This window comes from Juglans microcarpa x Juglans regia, chromosome 7S, assembly GCF_004785595.1.
Source record: "Juglans microcarpa x Juglans regia isolate MS1-56 chromosome 7S, Jm3101_v1.0, whole genome shotgun sequence".
Classification (NCBI taxonomy): domain Eukaryota; kingdom Viridiplantae; phylum Streptophyta; class Magnoliopsida; order Fagales; family Juglandaceae; genus Juglans; species Juglans microcarpa x Juglans regia.
In genome coordinates this window covers 15914331-15935590 of record NC_054607.1, presented here as the reverse complement: position 1 = coordinate 15935590, position 21260 = coordinate 15914331, and the positions used below count along the sequence as shown (strand labels likewise).

Here is a 21260-nt window from a genome sequence, read left to right as displayed (position 1 = left end):
ACTAAGAAGGTGGTGGAGACTGGCCAGGCTGATCATTCCTCCATGAGAAATTTGGGTGATTCCTCCACCCCAGATTATATGTATTGGAAAAAGGCTGATTTTGTACTCTGTTAACCCAGTTCACTGATTGCATCTGCTCAGACCTATTCTCATGAAATACTGGCATAATTGGGCAGTCTTGAGTCTTGTGGTTTGAATCAGCACATAAAGAATATGCCTCTATTGCTTTCACGGCCTTCACTTTTTCTATCTCCATGACCTCTAATCTGCTAGTTAATGCAGCTATTTGGGCTTCAACGCCAATGTCCTCCTTAAGCTCATATCTGCCCCACCAGCAATAGACTTTAGTGGCTGTGCTGTCAATGAAACTCGATTAGTCCGAGTGTTTCATTGTTGTGCGCCAATGTTTTGAATACCGTACCGGAGGCTGTACCGGTCAAGGCACTGAAACAAAATATTTTAGTACCGATATCGTTTCAAGATAGTCGATATATGAATAAATTATATATAAATATATATATAAATAAATTATAAATAGCTTAGTTTGAATTGGGGGTCAAAAAATAAGTTTGTAGTTTGAAAATATAAAAAAAGAATTAAAGGCCGAAATATCGGCCGGTACAGGCCGAAATACAGGCCGGTATTGGCCCAGTATTTGAGCCGGTACAAAATGTATATGATACATATACTGGCCTTGTGGCTGGTATGGAAAATACCAGCCGTACCGGCCGGTATGGTACAAGATTAAAAATACTGTTGTGCGCTCTCAACAAGATAGTCAAAAAATGATAATGTTTCGTCAGGTTCCTTGCTAGAGAATACTCCATTGGACATAGTCTGAACAAACTGTTTGCATTCTGAAGTGAGACTAGTGTAAAAATAATTCACTAGCCTCCAGGATTCAAAACCGTGATGTGAACAGATGTTCACCAAATCCTTAAAACTTTCCCAGCTGGCTAAGAAAGTCTCGCCAGATTCCTGATTGAACTGGCTGATTTACTCTTATAAACATTGGGTTCTCTGAAAAGGAATTTTTTTTTATAAGAACTCACGCTGCATATCAGACCGACTAGAGATAGAATTAGGCCTCAAAGAATTAAATCAAATCTTCATTTTATCGTTTAAAGAGAAATGAAATAGAAGAAGTCTAATAAATTCATCAGTAGTGGCTCTATTGATAAAAGTAGTACAGGATACTCAAAATCTGTTAGGTGCTGATAAGGACTCTCAGAATTCATCCTATGGAACTGAGGTATCACTCACATCATGCCATGCTTAATAGAAAAATTAGGTGCGTCATTAGGTAAAATAATGCATGATGGTGTAATGGTGCGAGTGGGCTGCAAATAATCCCTAAGAGTGTTTGGTACAGGTGCAGCCATCGTTTGTTCAATTTTAATATCCTTGTTTGCAGAAAAAAATAGAAGAATTATCTATCTCTGAACTGTGTATACTACTCTTAGTGCTCGTAACTCTAAGCAACCTATTTGAATTGTCTCTCACCCCTGAAATGAAACATCAATCCAAATAGCATAAGTAAGGTTCAAGTAACTAAATATTAGGTGACAAGTGAAATGTGTAACCAAAGATAACATAGTGAAAGAAGCATTTGAGATAAAAATAAAAATAAAAATAACGAGTTTAAATTTACGTCAATCAACTAATACTCGGCAACGGTGACAAAAACTTGACTCACTAAAAAATGAGCAGAGTGAAGGCTGTCCCCAGTATAGGAGGATGTCGCGTAATAATTAGGAATAAATTCTTAAATTGTCTACTCAGGAAAAATTGCTTAAAATCAAACTCGTTTAAAATGGTGAAAATATTCACAAAGAGAAACTAAAAGTTGTGGTATGTGCAACGAATGAAAGAGTGCAATAGGAATAAAAAGGGCACTGGTCATGGACTAGATTCATATTTTTAGAATTTTTTAGTGTCGAAATAAAATATAAGAGACTAAAAAATTAAAATTAACAATCAAATAATCAAATAAGCTAATTAAATAATCTCAATTAATCAAAAAATTAATTAATAAAATTGAAATTAATTAAATCCTAATTAACCTAATATACAATGGAACTAAAAGATTAACAAAACTAAACTAAGAATTAAGCTAGATTAGAAAATAATTAATGCAATATGAGCTAAAAATTGAAAAGTCCTAAAATCAAAATTCTAGGGTTCATCATTGTATTTAAATCATAAATTCTCAAAATCAATCCATGACAATTGTAATGCCTATTTAATAGAAGATTAAAGAAGTAAGAAAAATAACTAACATCAAGTAAATAAATAACAAATAAAATGCCCAAAGGTTTAAGTCAAATATCTCAAAAATACATCATAAACTTTAAACTAAAATTAAATAAATAGTAGAGAGTGGAAAAAGCAAGCCAAATTAATCGAGATGGAGGAGGCTGAGCAGCGGCAGTTGGACCCTTCAAGGTTCTTCAACATGCGGCACTCTCTATTCGTGTTCGTCCAAAAAAAACAAAAAGAAAAAAATATATCGGGTCCCCCTGTGCCTTTTTGCATCTTCAAACCCAAGTGTAAGCCCTAGAGCCCTATATTCGTTCAAAACCAGAAAAGCCCTTGCTCTTCTTTGTTTTTTTTTTGGTGCGGCGTACGTCCGTTTTTTTTTTTTTTTCCCTTTCTTGCGTGTGTTGCCCGATGTGCGTTTTGAGAGAGAACCAAAAGAGCTTTGCCTTGCTTCCGTCCAAACACCAAGAGAAAAAATGTTGGATCCCGCATGCATGTGTGGCTTTAGAGAAACCAAAACAAAAACCTACTACTCTCATCTCATCATTACAACTTTTCCAAATTCTTATACAAAATAAAATAAACAAATCAACTTTTTCAAATCTCAAAATAAAAATAATAATAATAAATGTATTATAATAATATTTTATTCAACTTTTTAACTATAATCTCATTTCATCTCTGAAAACAAACGATGCTTTATTTTTACTTTTCTATTTTTTCATGTTTTGCATTTCTTGGCCTGAAAAAGAAAATAGAAATAAGAAAAAAATAAAAATTAAAAGAAGAATAAAATATATAAAAAAAAAAAAGTGTTGTGCATGTGAAGAAAATGTTGCCCAATTAAATCACAAATTATAAAATTAAGCATAAACTATGCTATAAATCAATTTAAATCACAACTCAGATTTATGCGTCTTAACCATTTTTTCATCTAAAACTAATATATAATAATGTAATGAAATAATAAATATATGGGTTCTAAACGTATAAAATATGCAATAATTCAGCTCAATAAAGACTCTTATATATTCTATCACAAATAGGTAAAATTAGTGATTATATAAACAATGTAAATGATACGATATCTTATAAAATGGTGGGAATATTATTATTTCAACTATATTTCGAGACTATCAAGTAATTAATTAACTCACATTTTTCTTATTAATAATCCTCGTGGGGACAAATATTCTATGTTGAAGCTAATAAAAAGACGAGAAAAACATGTATTCCATGGTGAAACGTTTTTACAGTGTTTATGATGTTAGTATTATTGTACTGTTAATTGAAAATAAAGTTCAAATAAAGTAATGTCCTGGTACTTGAGGAAACACCTTCAAATTTGCATGATGTACGGCGTAATTTGGAACCATGAATCACGCTATGAACAGGGCTCGATCGGTGCTTCAATATTCTTCTTTATTAATGGAATTGAAGACTTCGGGTCCTTACGTACGGTACGTAGTTTCAACATCATTTTCTTTACTGTAACACTCCATGTATAGTATTTAATCGGAGTTGAGTCTTCTACAGTTTCTACTGAACTCTAAAGTGTTAAGAACGATAAGCGAATAAAACGAAAAATAGAATCATTTACACACAATACAAAATTTAACAGTATGTCCACCTCTACAGAGTTGTAAAAAATTTTAGTTTTGATTATGGCAAAATTTAATTGTAAGCGATTCTGCGTACTAATATGCACACCTTTTTAATATGATTAGTCAAAAAGTAGACTTTATTGAAAATAGTGCTAGTTTAAATTTAGAATATAAAGATAACAATATTAATACGGAGATTAGTATGCAAACTTGCTTGTACATAGCAAAACTCCTAATCCATAAAATCGGATGTAAGACAAAAATAGGTCAAAAGGCCACCTTTTGGCCGATGCCTCCGCTCCATATAGTGCTCAAAGAGTACATAAAAGTGATTGAAAAGTTTGAATCTTCGATTTCTTCCAATAAGCTCTCCACTTGTGTTGCATCTGCCCTAACTCGTGCCTGTGAGCGAAATAGAACAATTATCTCACTACAAAAACTTCAATACAAATAAAATTATTGTGAAATAAAGCCAGAGTTAGGAGCTACCTACCTGTGGCCATCTGTTCTTCCTTAATGGTCACACTGAAACCCAAACATGCAAAACCTAAGTTCAAAGTAATTAATTACAGCTTTTGTGAAAGGTGAAAGCTCAAACATGCTGGTTCTTTGTACCTAGTATGCTAACAAATCCTTCGAACAGAGAACATATACTAACTGCTAAAGAAAAATAAAAAACCGGCTGCTAAATAAAACTTATAGAAGACGTTGGAAAAGTATGCCAGACCAATCACACCGATGCCTTTTTCTATTGGAGTGGGTGGGTTCTAGATCAGGTTATATCATATGATCCAATGAATGCTACAGCATATTCTGTGTACCAAAGGCATCTTTGGATGCTGATAACCGGAAAAAGTTCTTAGCTATACAAGGAATAAGTAATTAGATGAATCACTGATTGATATATACTATAAGAAAACTGTTTATTTACGATCAGTTATTTTCAGTAAAATAATTATTTTCAGTTAAAATTAATCTATTTTTGTCGCAAATAATCCATTTTGTTGCAAAAGAATAGTCATTGCATTTGGAACAAAGATGCAAATAGAAATAGCCAAAAAAAAAAAAGGTAATAAATAAAATAATGAGATTTACTATGCATCACTATTTACTTTCACACCTCACACTGTACTTATAGCTTTTTTATAGGGTGTGTGTATTTTTTTTATAGAATATGAATGTATTTTTCGTAAGGTATGGGGTGATGAATAATGATTGATGAGAAAAACTTTTCTAATGAAAAATACATCAATACATGCAAAGCAACGTGATGATATATATTTGTGAAAAAAAAATATATTTGGGAAAATATTGAGTGGCCGGCTTTGTTACTATAAGTTATTTTATATATTCTCAAGTCGATATGTAGAACATAACATTCATATCACTTAAATTGTAAAATTTAATTTGTAAAATTTAAATTTTAAAATTTATTTTTCAAATCAAATTATGTAATATAAACATTTTATTAAATGTTACTATATAGTGAAAACCGAGAATTGCCGTCCAACAATTAAAGGGACATGACAGCTATCAATTAGCTAGCATATGGACCACGTTAATTGTCTTCTTACATTGTCCTTAGTGTATTTTAAACGTGAACATATATAGATATATATATCTATATATATATATGTTCACGTTCTAAATGTGATGCCAATGAGATAAAATGAATTCTAAACGAAAATATATTTAAAACGTGAACATTTTAAATGCCTCTATATAAGGGTAGTTACTTTTAGAAGTGATGCCAATGCAACTTGGTTAAAGTTCTAATTTTGGGGGTCAACTTCGTTTCCCTAGCTGTAGACAAGTGTCAGCGGCTGCCATGACAAGTGTTTCTTTAGTCTCAGCTGCTGCCCGCAGGTACTATACAAAATTTTCAGATTCTTCGAGAATTTGTATCGTATTAACAATTTGACTAAATTAGACATTATGTTAAGGAACCTTTCTCTTAGATCTGTTTTTCTCCTTTCAAGTAGTTTTGCTTTTATGCTATTCCGACAGTCATGAACTATGTGTTACATTAACGTTTGTAATTAGATGATCTTGTGAATCTAAGGACATATTATCACCATTCCCATGCATTTGCCTATACCCGAACACTCGTGTCTCGCTTTCTGTCTATTCGAATCCAAATCCATGCTCACCACACTCCATCCCAACCCAAACTCGACAGCACCCCACTCATCCTCGACAGCAGAGAACACGACAACTACCTCTCGAAAGAGCTCCATCTCACAAACCCACCCTCCCAAAACCCCATCGACGGACTCACTACAATCCTACCAACCAAGAACATGCTCGTCCGATCGACGTGGTGGTCACCCCTATCTCACTTAATCTTGGGATTACTTTTACATTCCCAATTTGAAGTTCTTTGAGTGGATAAGATAGCATCTCTCCACTTCCACTTCAATCTACCTGCTTTTAGTGAAATCGGAGGCGGCAGAGCTTCATTCTCCATTTCTTCTCTTTCATCAGTTTCTTCCAAGTAATTTTTGTTTCTTTTTTATTTTTTAACTAAAAAGCTTTTGTGGATTTGATACTTTGTTGTGTGGAAGTATCAAGAAGTCAAACTCACTTCGTATTGTTACTGTTTCTTGTTAATTTGTATTGGTTACTGTTGTTGATGATTTTTCTTCACGTAGTTGGGTTTGGTCTAAAGGTGGGGCATCTGCTTTTGGTGCTATATTTGTTGCTGGATTGTGTCTATTATTTCCATGAACTGGATTGTGTTTGGATTATTTTGCAGGGGAAGGCTCTTTAGTTATAGGGGTAGAAGGGGTTTGTTCGCAGGGAAGAAAGTTTTTGTTTAAATGGGTTTTAATCAAGTTTAAAATGAACAGATGATGAGTTTTTGTTATTTCCTCAACTTTCTTACGTGTCTTTGTCAAATAATTATTTTATTATTATTTATAAATTATTTATTATTATTTTTTTATTATTCATATATCATCTTAAACATCCTCATATTCAAACGTAGCCTAAGATGTTTTTGGCTAATAGAGTCTAGACCCCTTGTTCGTGGACTAGATTTTTTTTTAATCTCAACCTTCTTTTATAATTTATATTCTTGCAATTTATATTTAATGTTATATTAAATACAGTAAAAATGGATATAAATCTGATTGGGGTTGCGTTAAGAATTTTAAAAAATGCTTAAACTATCTGTAAAATTTTTTAATTATAAAATTAATTTATTTGTGTTACATAATAAATTACTTTTTAATCTCATATAAACTAATTCCCAAACAGCCCCAAAATTAAAATCCTCAAGTTCGGATAATAACTCGACCCGGATAATTTTCCTATTGTCACAGGCTAGAAGGGAAAGTGGCAGTAATCACTGGTGGAGCAAGTGGCATTGGGGAGTCTACAGCAAGACTCTTCTCCAAACATGGAGCTAAAATTGTTATTGCAGACATCCAAGATGACTTGGGTCATTCTGTCTGCAAAGATCTAAACTCTAAGTCCACCTCATTTGTCCATTGTGATGTCTCTAAGGAAACAGATGTGGAAAACGCAATTAACTTTGCTGTTTCCAAGTTTGGAAAGCTTGACATTATGTTCAACAATGCTGGTGTTGTTGGAGTTGCCAAACCAAACATCCTTGACAACACCAAGGCTGAGTTTGAGCAAGTAATTGGTGTTAACCTAGTTGGTGCCTTCCTTGGAACCAAACATGCAGCTCGTGTCATGGTCCCAACTCGTCGTGGCAGCATTATTACAACTGCTAGTGTTTGCTCTACTATAGGAGGGATTGCATCACATGCCTACACGAGCTCCAAGCATGGCGTGGTGGGATTAATGAGAAACACAGCAGTGGAACTTGGACAGTTTGGCATTCGTGTGAATTGTGTATCACCTTATCTAGTTGCTACACCATTGGCAAAGGATTTCTTCAAACTTGATGACAATGGAGTTTACAGTGTTTATTCCAACCTTAAAGGCAGTCTCCTCAAACCAGAAGATGTGGCTGAAGCTGCTCTTTATTTAGGAAGTGATGAGTCAAAGTATGTGAGTGGACACAATCTTTTGGTAGATGGAGGCTTTTCCATTTGCAATCCAGGCCTTTCCATGTTTGTACCAAAGTTTTGAATTTCGTTTCAGTTACCATTTTGGTTGAGGTACTGGAATAGAATATTTCGATACTGATACGTTTTGACATACCGTTTCAGGATAGACATTATATGAATAAATTTTATATAATAAAAATTATATTCTAAAATAAATGAAAAAAAATACTTTATATTTCTTAAGAGAGAAAAAATGGAAAGAAATTCATTTATCTTTATTCATTCATTTTTTCTTAAAACTTATCAAAGTAAAAGCATTTCAGATATTGCCTTCTTATGTAAATCAATCAATAACCATATCAAAAAGAAATGAAAACAAGTATCAATGTGCAGAAGTTCTATTCCAATGTGTAGAAGTTCTATTCCAATGTGTATAAAGAGAAGGGGCCAGTTTTGATATAATGATGTGTAAAATATAAATCCATAGCAGAATGACAAAGCGACAACCCAAGATCCAAGATTAGTAAAATCAAACTGGAGCATGGGAGAGAAATTATTCATCACTTCCAAACAGAAATAAACATAAAAATATTGATTAATACTAGGTGGTGGGTGGGTCCTGGGAAGATACAAAATTTATTTTAAAGAAGGTGATACCCAGTGCCCGCGGTGACGTTAAAGAAGGGGATCTGGGAATCGAGATTCTGGGGTCGTCGACTCGTCGGAGCTGCGCCGTTGGCTGTGGAGATCGACGGCTGTGGAGCGATGTTGGCGTCGTTGTGGAGGAGCTGCTGCTGTATCAATGGAGATTGGATCAGCACGTTTTTTTTCACTGAGATTGGACTTGGAGAGCTGCGGGCCATCAACTATCAATGGGAAGAAATAGAATCGCGATACACTGCAGAAGCACTAAATCAGTATTTTATTCGATTAAAGTCCCGTCCAACTATCCCTCTCTCTTTCCCCGTATTTCTCTTTTCTGTTTCAGGCCCGACCCTCGCTTTTCTCTCCCTCTTCTCTCTGTTTTCTCTCTTTCTTGAACGATTGTCTCTCTGTTCTTGGGTCCAAGAATTCTTGAGTCCCTTTCCTAGCTGGTTCCCGTCATCCCAGGGTTGTGCGATTTCCTTTCTCTCTCTCTCAGCTTGGCTCAAGAACATTCGACAACACTCTCCCGGTTTGGGTTTCCTTCGCACGGCTGGTGCTGGCTAGCTTTTTGAGGAAAGAGCGGCTGTTTAAGAAGTTCGGGAATGTGAGGATGGTTGTTAGAGCGAATCTGGTTACGTATCGGGGGCCAACGATGGTGAGCAATACGCTTCACGCGGCGACAATCTTGTTGAGTAAGGGAACTTAAAAACTCGATGCTAGTTGAATTGTCGCCTAAGGGAACTTAAAAACTCGATGCTAGTTGAATTTTGGGTTTTACCACTACCGATAAGCTCTATTTGGGTATAAATTAAGTTGCTTTGTATTGGCTCTTTAACTTGTGAAATGGGTATGACTTTTGAGTATTTTTTCTAAAAAAACTAAGTGCACGCCTTCAAGAGTAGAAAAAATACAGTTATATGTGGGTGATGGATTTTTCTTGATTTGGTGTTTGTGAATTTTTGTGGGAGTCAAGTTGTTGCTGGTGCTGTTTATCCTTGAATTTACCATGTACATAATTTCTTATTTCCAGTTTTTGGCTTAGTACCCATTAGAGGTGTGTTTAATTTTGCGATTTCAAAGTTATTTTCCCAAAAGCTGAACTGATCATTGTGTCTAATTATAGCATTGTTTTTATTAATTTGACTAATGTATTGGGAAAATTGTTATTAAAAAATGATGCTATTCTAGGAATTACTCTCCATTGCCACTTTCTGATGCCATTCGATTTGTGACTTCTTTTCTATATCACAGATCTGCTTCATACATTGTCAGCTATTCCAAGAAACCTTAATTTATTGAGCATACAAGTGACATGGGCTGGAAGGAGTATTTGGCTAATCATTTTTCTTTTGTCGATTGTTTTTAATTTTGGTTGAATTAGTTCAAAAGCAGTACAAGAATTGTTTTTAACTTTCTGCGCAAATCGAAATGATTATGTGTTATTATATGAACGAGCCTATAACCCACGCAATGCGCAGATTGTTGTGTATGAGGGAGAAAGATTTAGAGAGAGACCGGATTTTATAGTGGAGAAATTCGAAATGATATATAAGGCGGTTTATTTGACGAAACAATATAAAGGTTAAAAAAATGCCTTTGGATGGAGACTTGAATCGGTTTATATCTTTATATGTAAAAAATGAAAAGAAACTTAAAAATTACAACAATTCATAATGAAACATTGTTTTTAAAATGATTATCGCTCTATAAACATAACATTTCAAGTTTAATGGGTAGAATGCCTATTTTTATGTGTAGAATGTTACATTGGAGTCATATAATTCCGCTTAAAATACAAAACAATATAAATGTTTAATTAGTGCTTTTGAGTGAAGTCTTGAATCGGTTTATATCTTTAAATGTAAGAAAAGAAATGAAACTTAAAAGTTATAATGGTTTATAATGAAACATTATTTTTAAAAGGTTTACTACTTCATATACATAACACTTCAAATTTAATGGATAGAATGCCATATCAAAATTATATGACTCCGCTTTTATATATAGTAATAGATTTTAGTTATTTCTGCATTTCAAAGAGGCATAATGTACGTTTAGGGACCCGAATCATTTTGACATTATAGAGCATGCTAGTTCAAAACCTATTTTTATGTGTTTAAGGGCTCCTAACAGTTACTTCCATGCTCTATTAGTTTCCAAATGTGAACTTTGTTCTTATGAGAATGCAAACATGATATTAGAATTTGATACAAATGTAGAGATTTGTTCATTGATTTCTTCAGATTCCGCTAGGATGATGCTCTCCCAGCCTTTTGTAGAGTTTTGTTCATGGGATGGGACAATCTCGGAGGGTAGTCCTCATGTATTATGCCAACTATCTTTCTTCACCTGAAGGGTATTTCGATACAGTTATCTGCAATGCACTGGAGTTCCTGAATACTACTGTAAACCAAGACCTCCACTTCATATTGTGGGACAATCCTCCCAAACAACACCCATATTTTCTCGCTAACAATGACTATCAAGGATGGTAGACAGCAATGCCCCGTTGCGAGGAAACTTGGCAGGAATGAGCCTGTTCTTAGGAAGATTGATTCTAAGCCTTTGGGTTGCAATGTTGATGGATTTGTGCCTGGTGGATGGTTTAATCATCAATGAAATGTAAACATGACTGTTCCACAACAGATCATAGCAAACACCACTGAACTCAGGCCAGGTCCAAGTTCTGTTGAAAGGCTCAAACGCCACCATCAATGGTTTGTTGTCAGCTGAGGATTTTTATGCAAAGCAATGCGCTTGATAACCATTCATGTGTATAAAGATGCTCCATTGAAAATATGGTTGTTTAAATAATAATTTAATTATAGTTTTATTATTAATTAACATATGATCGGTAGAGTTGCAAAATATAACAAAAATTAATTAGATAAAAAAACTATTAAATTAATGATATTTTATTATTTTAACTAATAAATAGATAATTTAATGTGAGAATAGATTTTAAATGTAATAGATAAAAGGCAAAATATATGATATTAGTCAAATTTTAAATTTGACTTTACCTATTCCCATGCTAATGGGCATGGAAAATTTTACTCATCATCTCTACACATCACACATTATATTTTTATTTTTATTTTTTTATTTTATCGAATGTATGGTGTATAAATGATGATTAGAATAATTGAATTAGTTTAAGAAGAAAAAATTTAAAAAATAAATGAAAAATAAATGTAATGTAATACTTAATAAAGATGAATAGCAAAGCTCGGTACATGCAATTCCGGTCCAGTCCGGTCAGAGATCACTCTTTTAAAAGGCATACGAATTAAAGAAGCGAACGTCAACCTTCCAGCAATCTACGGTTGGTGGTGCCTTTTTCAACTCTCCCACTGCTGTGCGTACCGCTCACAAACCGATCAGGCAGACACAAAAAACGCTTTCCAAGTTTGAAGAAAGTGCAAGCACTCGTCCCAAGGAGTCCCAAGGAGGTCGATCATGAAGTTAGGGTTTTCTTGCCGGCACCAGTCTGTGAGTCTTTCTCTACGTTTTGATTTTAATTGGTATTGCTCGTTGATTCCGAGTTTGTGGTTTGTTTGGTGGCTATCAAATCGCTGGAAAAGAAATGAAATCAGTGTTTGAATTCTTCACTGGGCTTAATATAACCAGTTTAAATTTTTTGGGAACTATTACATTTCCATGGTTTTGCCTATTCTTCTAAAAGGGGGGAAATAACAGAAAATTAAATGCGCTGAAGTTAATTGAACTATTTCTGTCGAGTGGAGTTTTTCAAGTTCGGGAAACCTAAATAGCACGCTGAAAGTTTAAAAAAATAAAAATTGCTTTGTTCCCTCCTTTTTCCAACAGTTTCGCTTAGCTATCAAACACCGAAAGAAAAAACCTATCAAACTGATAGAGTATTATGGCTGGATTTTTTTTCTTTCAGTGTAATCGCTTATTTTTGTTTTTCTTTCTTGGTTTCGGTTCAGTTCTCATATAATTTTTTGTACGGGTTTTAGATTATGGTCGTAGATTTTGTGAATTTAAAAGTTGTTGTGAATTGTGCTTCATTTATCTTATCGAAAGATCTGTTATTTTTATGATTATCTGCACTTCCGTTGATTTTAACTTCATTTGCTTGCTTGGAAACGAAGGAATATAATTGAGTTTAGAGTTTAGAATCTTGGGGGATTCATTGCTGGAAATCACGTTCTCTAAAGGGCGCTTCTATGGCCATGTGGTTGGACTGACAAGTATGAAAATCAAATAATATAGGATATTGCTTGTAGAACTCCATTTCTTTTTTTCCCCAGTTTTCTTTTAGGTCAAAAGGATGGTTTTCTTGCTGGAGATGTTGTGGTATGGCAAGGGTAATACAGTGATACTTATAAAACTTCTTACATACTGAACAGGTTTTGTGAGAGCTGCTTGCAATGATGTCAAGACCCATGTTGCTTGTTTTTCTGTTGCTTATACTTATAATCACTTCTCAGTTTGAGTGGAAGCAACAACTCGTCTTTGACCTCGACTCAACTCCGAGCATCTCACAGAAGCACCACCAAATTTCGAAGAGGGAAGAAGTTGTAAAGGAGAAGGTAAGAAGCCTCTCCTATTTTTTGGTTATTGAGCGAAGATGTTGGTTGTGTGAAAACATTTTTTTGTCTCAAAGATATATCACTAGTCAGTTATGATGCTTTTAATATACAAAATTCTGCATGCGATCATTAGTGTGCTGATTGCTCTTGGACCTGCAAACTTCTTTTGTGAATTTGGTCCCTTAGTTAAAGTTGCAAAGCCTGAATCTCCTAACTTAGTTAAGGTTATAAATTGTGTTTTAAGATGTAATCTCTGATTACTGTTTCTTTTTACAGGGTTAAACTTACTTTTTTGCATGAATTCATTATTTTGAGAAACCAAGCCTTAAGAGTGCGTAGGATTTATTGCCAGTATTCGGAATAGAATTAAGTTATTATGTTGACCTTGCAAGTCTTCTTTGCAGTGAAGACAATGATGCAGTCAGGCCTTAAGGTGTGAAAAAATTTCTTTGGGGTTTTTTATATCATTGTGGGAAACATTATAGAAAATATCCTATGGCTAGAATGTGTGCGCATAACTGGAAGGAAGTGGCCTTTTTGTACATGAACTTGAATGTTATCTTTTATAGGTGCACCAAAGGAATATAAAATTAACAATATTTCCCTGCAGTTGTCTCTAAATTACCCTTAGCTCTTTGATTTGTCAATTTAATACAATTAAAAAATGATGTACACCCCCTCTCAAATATATATATATATATATATATCCATATGTGTTGTGCTTGTATTTGTGTTCCCTACATTAAATTGTAAACTTGTATTGTATGTGTAACTTGTAAGCAAATGGAGAGACTTTCAATCGTTTGTTCATTGCTCAATTACTATGGAGCTACAGGCTTTTGTCTTTGTGGTTTATGCTATGATATGGGTTGTTGGTGTATGAAACCCACTTCATTCAGGAATAGGGCTTGGAGTGTGGTGCTAGGCTCTCATGAGGACTATATTGTGGGAAAGAAATAATGGACTTTTGCGGGGACACAGCCTTTCTATTGATATAATCAAGTGTTTTCTTGTATAAATGCCTCACCATAATCCACCACCGCCATATAACGGCCTCGATCATTCACACAACGTTGTGCTATAAAGCTACGGCTGCCTTCCCGGACTGTGGTGTAAAAATCCTTTTTTTCTTCCTTTGAACACGCTTCCATGGCCTTGGCCAGCCACTGCACCGATGAAGGTCACAGAACCACCTTAGCCACCACCTTCCAACTCTCTGTAATAACCAAACTGCCCCCCTTTCACAAGAGTAAAACATTTAGAGTCTATGACCAACTCCTTAGAGAGACCCATTTTTTTCACTCCCATAAAACTCCCATCACCTTCCATCTTGGTAACTTGTAAACAGAAACAGAAAAAAAAAAAAAGGAAGCAAAGAAACAAAGGAGGGAATCAGCTCCAGCGAGAAGCGCCGGAGATGGGTTTACGTGCGTGCATGAGAACAGAGAAGACAAAAGGGAAAAAGTGTACGGAGAGAAAAAAGGTTATCCAGGGAATACTGTAACACACACTTAAGGCAGATTTGATTTAAAATTGCCTTATCTTTTATCTTCTCCTGCAGATCATGCTAAACCTACCAGCTTAGCTTAGGAAAACATTTCAGTGCTGAATCAGCTGCCTGTTTAAGGGGCTAAAAATTGTATGAAATTCAGAAGACTTCTATATTTTGGTAGCTAAGTTTGACAGAATTTTCTTATACTCCATCTATGGTATTGCTTGAGTATGCAAAAGTGTATTCTTGAAAGCAGTCATGGATATGACTGGGTTACTTATAAAAAAGAAGAAGATATGACTGAGGTTAATTCACCATATTGCCAGAATTTTGACCCTCATAGCCTTTTGTTATTTGGTCTGAATGAGCTACTGCCCTTTTGGAATGGTAGAAGATAACTTTTAAGACTCCACACTCCAAAGTTCTAAACTTTTAAGGGTATATTTGGTTTAACAAAATTTTTCAAAAGCTTTTTAAAGTCAAGCCAAACATCTTTAAATCTCAAAACAAATTATATTTTAACTTTTTATCCAATCATTACCCAAACACAAAAATAATAAACCTTTTACAAACTTCAAAACAAAAATACTCTCAATGATTGTATTTAAACAACTTCTCAACTCTACCTATCCACTTTCATAAACTCCACAGTACAAAACTTATTTCCAGAAAAGATTTTATTCAAGTTTTTCTCTCTCCTAGCATACCCTAATTTTCCTTGAAAAATTATGAGCAATTCACTGTTCTAAGCAATTCACACTCTTCTAAGGCTCCTATATTGTGGAATGGTTGGTTGATATTACCGGAGGGTCCGGAAGGTCATTTTATAGGAAATAATACTTCCACTGGTGGTTGGGGTATGCACTTAAAAGGATTTGGAGGGAGGTTTATACAAATTGTGTTTTTGTTTGAAAATAATATTGTGGTGTTGCTCTTGTATATGTCCCATGTACTTGGGCTATGCCTAGTTCTCATCAATAAAATCCTTATTTACCAATCAAAAACAATATTGTGGTGACTGTACAGCCCAAATAGTTATGGCAAAGCTTAAGGTACTGCGATACTATAATTCACTTAGACAGAAGATGCACATTACCATGTGTAGTGTGTTTATTATGATACATAGTTGTGTGGTTCATGGGGTCTTTAGTATGCAGATTTAGGCCTGGTTTGGATAGCAAAAGCCTCCCATCTCATCTCATATCATCCCATCTTCTCAATCTCCAAACACCACAAATACAAACATTTTTTAATTTCAAATCTTCAACTTTTTCAGCTAATCATTACAACTTTTTCAAACTTCCAAACAAAACACAAAAAACAATTCAACTTTTTCAAATCCGAAAAAAAAAAAAAAAAAAAAAAACTTCTCAACTCAAACAATTTCACTACTATTCACAAATCATCTCATCTCACTATCCAAACAAGGCCTTAAATTTGATGTCTCACCTTTGACTAGTGATGAGCCAGTTTTCTCCAATCACCTCATTTAGGCATTTGATATTCTGTGTTATGGATTTATGACCAACGGTTGGTAATTTAGGTAAGCCATAATAATTTGGTTCTGTTTTATAATGGCATTGGTTTGGCTCCTTGGGGCCTGTTTGGATAAGAAAAATTTTCTGTTGCTGAGAAAATTTTTTAAGATGCTTTTTTTGTTTGAGCTTGTCAAAGTGGTTGGGTCCACAGAGTATCTGTTTGGGAGAACATTCATGAGGCTTGCTACTTTTTTGGGTTTTTTTCAAGTGTTCTTCATTTTATGTTTTTTTTAATATAAACCAATCCTGGTGATTAGATGATTTTTTTTTTGGGAGATGAAACATTATTTTTGGGTTTAAAACATACTTAGATTGAAAGTCGAAATTATTTCTAGAAAACTGAAAATCCTTTTACTGCCTAAAGCTAGATTAATGTTTCTGATAGACATGCTTCTATGACCTATCTCATTAAACAAAAAACAGAATACTTTTGTCAATGTCATGACTGCTAACATGTATTTCATTGAAATAGTTACCAAATTATGATTTCTTTTCTTTTGATTTAGTGGGATATTTCTTATGATCATCAATGTTGAAGTTTATTTCTGCCACTTTTTTCTATTTTAAGAGCAACAGCTAGGGCTTATTGATCCTATACTGACAAAGGCTTTGGTTGGAAACTGAAAAAGTCTTAACAAAAACTAGCTGTATAAAGTGGGTACTTTAGGGCTAGTTTGGTTACACAAAACCAAACTATCTCATCTCATCTCATTTCATATAATTATTACAACTTTCTCAAACTCCCATACAAAATATAATAAACAATTCAACTTTTTCAAATCCCAAAACAAAAATAACATTAAAAAATAATATTATAATAATATTTTTTTCAACTTTCAACAAAACATCTCATCATCTCATTTGAACTGCTTAACCAAACAAGTAATCATCACAGTCATTTTAAAATGAACAACTGCTGTAATGGTGGTACTAACTTATATATATATATATAAGTTTTTTCTAATTCGCATATATGAATATGGCAACCTTTTGCTGCTCAATGTTATGTTACAATAAAAGTTATGTTATTATGAAGAGTAGAAACCTACCGTTGGTTGGGAAGGTACTGACTTTGTGCTAAAACAGCATATGAGTTGTGAAATTTGATATATTTTCCAGTAATATGCTTGGTTAGGTGGTTCTTGGGGTGGGGGGAGATTGGGAAGGTGTTATTGGTGGGGGTGTCCAATACAGATATTACTTTCTTTGTATTAAGATTTTCCTTAAGATTTTTGAAATCATAACATTTTTTTCAGGTTTTGTCAAAGATATGGAGTAAGTAAAAAATATGTTTGAATTGAGAAAATTTTTGAAATATGTTTCTATTAGAGTTTGTAAAAGTAGTGAAACGCACTGAAAAAATGTCTGGAAAGAAAATTTTGTGAGATGTATTATTTAAATATCTTGTGAAAGCTATTTTGAGTTGTGTTTTTGTCATGGAGGTCGAGGAAAATTATTAGTAGGAATTTTTTCAGGGATGACTTTTTTTGGGTGTGTAAAAGATGTTTTGGTTGTATTTGAAAAACAAGTTTTTTTTTTTTTTAAATCCAAATATGGTCTAATATTGATGTTGGTGGTTTAATGTATCTCAGTTAGTTACTTGTCAAAAAAATGTATCTTGAATGTGTTCTTTACAATTTTCTTAATCCTTTTCAAGCCTGTAATTGCAGTGTGCTACTGTGGCTTGTCAATCATGTAGTGTTTGTCAGCTTTGTTGAATTCATTTCCGATGTATTTTTCACTTGGTGGTGCAGATAATTTTAACACAAGAACAGAACATTCAGAGACTCAATGAACTTGTACGGAGTCTCAGAAAACAATTGCAGCAGTGCAGAAACAATAATGAGACTTCAGATCGTAATTTAAGCCCTTTAACTGAGCATGTTATCCGGCTAGAACGACAGCAGATCCTGGAAAACTGAAATGGGTATGGGACCAGGCAAGTTCTTATCAACATTTACTGTTTTCCCATGTCGTATGACCTCTGTTTCTTCACCCAGCATTCCAGTTATTTTTCCTTTGGTCATTAGCTTCCTATCTTCTTGTTTAAATGATCATTGATGCACAATGTCAAAAGCCCCACCCACTATACCCATCCATTGAAACTGATAGGATGAGGCCATTTATATTTAACTTTTCATCGGTGTTACACTAATTAATCTCGTTGTACTTAATATAAATGGGAACTCAATTAAATTTGAGTATGCTAGATACAGTATTGGAGTTCACAAGCGCCGTGCAATCATTTTGAAAAAGAGTGAAGTCTACTATTAAAAAATTATTATTTTTTATGTGGATCCCGTATTTACTCATTTTTTAAAGAGATTGCGCAATGTTTGTACACTCAACGACTACAAATATCAATTCTCATTACATTTAAGCCACATGACAAAATTTTCTGTTGTTGTGATATGATACCAATGAAGCAAGTCTAGGGCATGAGAAGTGGGGCTTTATTAGGTAGTTTCGGATTACAAACGAGGATGTCATATCATTGGATGTCATTTCGTTAAATCTTTTTATGTTACAAATTCTTTAAGAAAAATGATATTTGCAGTCGTGGAGTGTGCAAACGCCGCGCAACCTCTTTGAAAAAAGCGAATAAATACGAAACTCACATGAAAAAAAACTAATTTTTTAATAGTAGACTCCACTTGTTTTCAAAAGGATTGTGTGGCGCTTGCACACTTCATGACTATATCTAGCATTACTCTTACTTGGGAGTCCATTTCATGGTTATTTTCCAACAATAATATTGGAGGGATTTTTTTTTTTCCGCGTACCTAAGCCAAAAAAGTTTCAATTATGTTGTACCAAAAAGACACCCCACCCTCCCCCCCATAAAAGAAAAAAAAAAAGAAAAAAAAACACTAACAAAAAATGTGCTTTTTTGGGTTAATGGATATTGCTCTCATCTAAATTTATCTGAGAATCCCTTCGGATTGCTTAAAAAAAATTCCCACAAAACGGCCACATTCAATCAACCCAGTAAGCATAGTGTGTTAGTGGGAGATTTGTTTTAGACTCGGTTTGGATTGAGAGTTAATCTCAACCTATTCATCTCATCTGATCTCATCATTACAACTTTCACAAATTTTCACATAAAATACAATAAACAAATCAACTTTTTCAAATTCCAAAACGATAGTAATATTAAAAAATAATATTTTAACAATATGTTAGTCAATTTTCAACTTTCATCTCAACTCATTTCATCTCAATTCACTATCCAAACCTAACCTAATGTCAAAATATATGTTTTCTAGAATTTTTTAAATTACTTATTTGTAATTAGTTATTGAACACTTGAATATAATCTCCAAAAGATTTTACTTTTAGTTGGCCGGGGCTGAAAATTTTACTTTCAATGGCACTTTGAGACAATTTCAAAGTGCTATGCAACTAACAACATTACGTAAAAAAAAAAAAAATGAAAAAAGAAAAAAACTGCAACAACAGTTTTGTTCTGGAGGCAATGTTCTTTTTCTTTTCTCATAATTTTTTCTCTTCACACTTCGAGTCTCTTTTGTTTCGAATAAAAAAAAAAAAACTATTTCGGCAATTTATTTTATGGGAACATAAATAGTTTTCTTGTTTTGGCTCTTGTTGTAAATACTTATTTTAAATCACTTCCTATTGTTTGGTGGAGGATAATGCAATTTTCATAATAAATATCCTAGACGAATTTTCATAATTACTAATAAAATGATATAAAATTTTGCAATCTCACCTGATTTTAGGTGATGGTCTTGAATCCTTAGAGGACAACTTACATGTATATATATATATATATGTAGATATATGATACACACACACGCACACATATATTGGCCTTCTCACCTCCACCATAATTGTTGGCGCCACACAGTTGGAATGTTTGAGTGTCGCCAAGTCCCTGGGCTCCTATGGCGCCCCCCCCCCCCCCCCCCCCCCCCCCCCCCCCCCCCCCCCCCCCCCCCCCCCCCCCCCCCCAAAAAAAAACCTCTTGCCGCCTCCCTCATAATTGCTGATGCCACACTTGTGACTTTCAATTCATGTCTGCTCCATGATTTTCTTTCTGCTTATCTCAATTTCATTCAATTGTTCTTCGTTGCGAATTGAAATTTTGGTTTCGAATATGCCATTTCACTGCCATAAGACCTGTTGGTTTTCATTGCCTAGGTTTTGTTCCATTATGCCCATTTTTGGCAGTGCCTAAAACAAGTTATTTTGTTTAGTGATTCAACTTGGGATTTTTGGATTTTGTTATTGATTCATCTTGTTAGTAGTTTAAGAGCAGTGACCAAAATCTTTGTGAGTAGTGATTCAATTCAACTTCAATTTTAATGATTTTCATGTATTGGTTAGTCATTTATTCAGCTTGTTAGAGGTGTTAGTGAATGTTATACTCAAGTGTTGATGAAATGTGAAATATGATTGGTTAGTACTTCAGTTTGGAATCAACTAATGTGTGGTTTGCCATTTCATTTGAACAGGCAAAGTAGCTAAGGTTTCATTCATTGTATTTTTCCAGCATAATGAAAAGTTCTAGTTTTATCCCGGGTCGAGTTATTGGACTGCAACGGAGGAAGATTGAGCCAATTTGAAGAGACCATTACGCTATTGTGGCATTCCATCCAAACTGAGAACATCTAGCAAGGTAAGAAGTTTCCGTAGATGGTTTTATAGTTCACATTATAAGATGAATAGTCTTTTTTTTTTTTTCACTGTAACATTGGCTATGTATCAAAATTTCTTCAGCAGTTCGATAGCAATCAACAGAAACTACAGCTTTTTTTTTTCATACATACTATATCTTAGGCAGCACTGAGTCTTGTTCAACACAAATCAAATGAATTAAATTCAGTTCCACTCTTCGTTACAAGATCAATAGACAGTGTAGATTGTTTTTAATGAGCTTGTTCTCAAAATGGAACAAAGTGTTTGTTGTAAAAGGACACGAAGGATGAAAGAATAAATGTGACAATTGCGACGATGTAGGAAGCGAAATTCCGAAAATATAAGAGCCTTCAAGAGACTTTGGGTATATTTGGTAAATGAGATGAGAGCTTTTCAAAATTTCTCGCAATTTCATTTTCAAACATTATTCAAATGCAAAACACTTTCAATATTTGTGATCCAAACATGATGCAAATCCAAATCTTCCT

The 21260-nt window shown here is 34.1% G+C and overlaps 2 protein-coding genes and 1 pseudogene across 9 annotated transcripts; all 3 read left to right on the top strand.

Moving 5' to 3' along the window:
• Positions 1-5579: 5579 nt before the first annotated feature.
• LOC121241592 (secoisolariciresinol dehydrogenase-like) lies at positions 5580-7978 on the top strand. The gene is made up of 2 exons (XM_041139422.1): positions 5580-5729; positions 7187-7978. Exons 1-2 carry the CDS (start codon positions 5692-5694, stop codon positions 7962-7964), a joined length of 816 nt encoding a protein of 271 aa, XP_040995356.1. The 5' UTR covers positions 5580-5691; the 3' UTR covers positions 7965-7978.
• Positions 7979-10718: 2740 nt separating this feature from the next.
• LOC121240860 lies at positions 10719-11288 on the top strand (annotated as a pseudogene).
• A 481-nt stretch (positions 11289-11769) lies between these two features.
• LOC121241486 lies at positions 11770-20969 on the top strand. Of its 8 annotated transcripts, XM_041139266.1 has the most exons (6): positions 11770-12019; positions 12643-12741; positions 12901-13083; positions 17868-18052; positions 20481-20532; positions 20627-20969. In XM_041139266.1, exons 3-4 carry the CDS (start codon positions 12922-12924, stop codon positions 18033-18035), a joined length of 330 nt encoding a protein of 109 aa, XP_040995200.1. In that variant the 5' UTR covers positions 11770-12019; positions 12643-12741; positions 12901-12921; the 3' UTR covers positions 18036-18052; positions 20481-20532; positions 20627-20969. The 8 variants fall into 8 exon arrangements, with proteins under 8 accessions (XP_040995200.1, XP_040995201.1, XP_040995197.1 ...); XM_041139267.1 differs by lacking the exon at positions 12643-12741 and having other exon boundaries at positions 12982-13083; XM_041139263.1 differs by lacking the exon at positions 12643-12741 and having other exon boundaries at positions 17868-18040.
• The last annotated feature ends 291 nt before the right edge of the window (positions 20970-21260 follow it).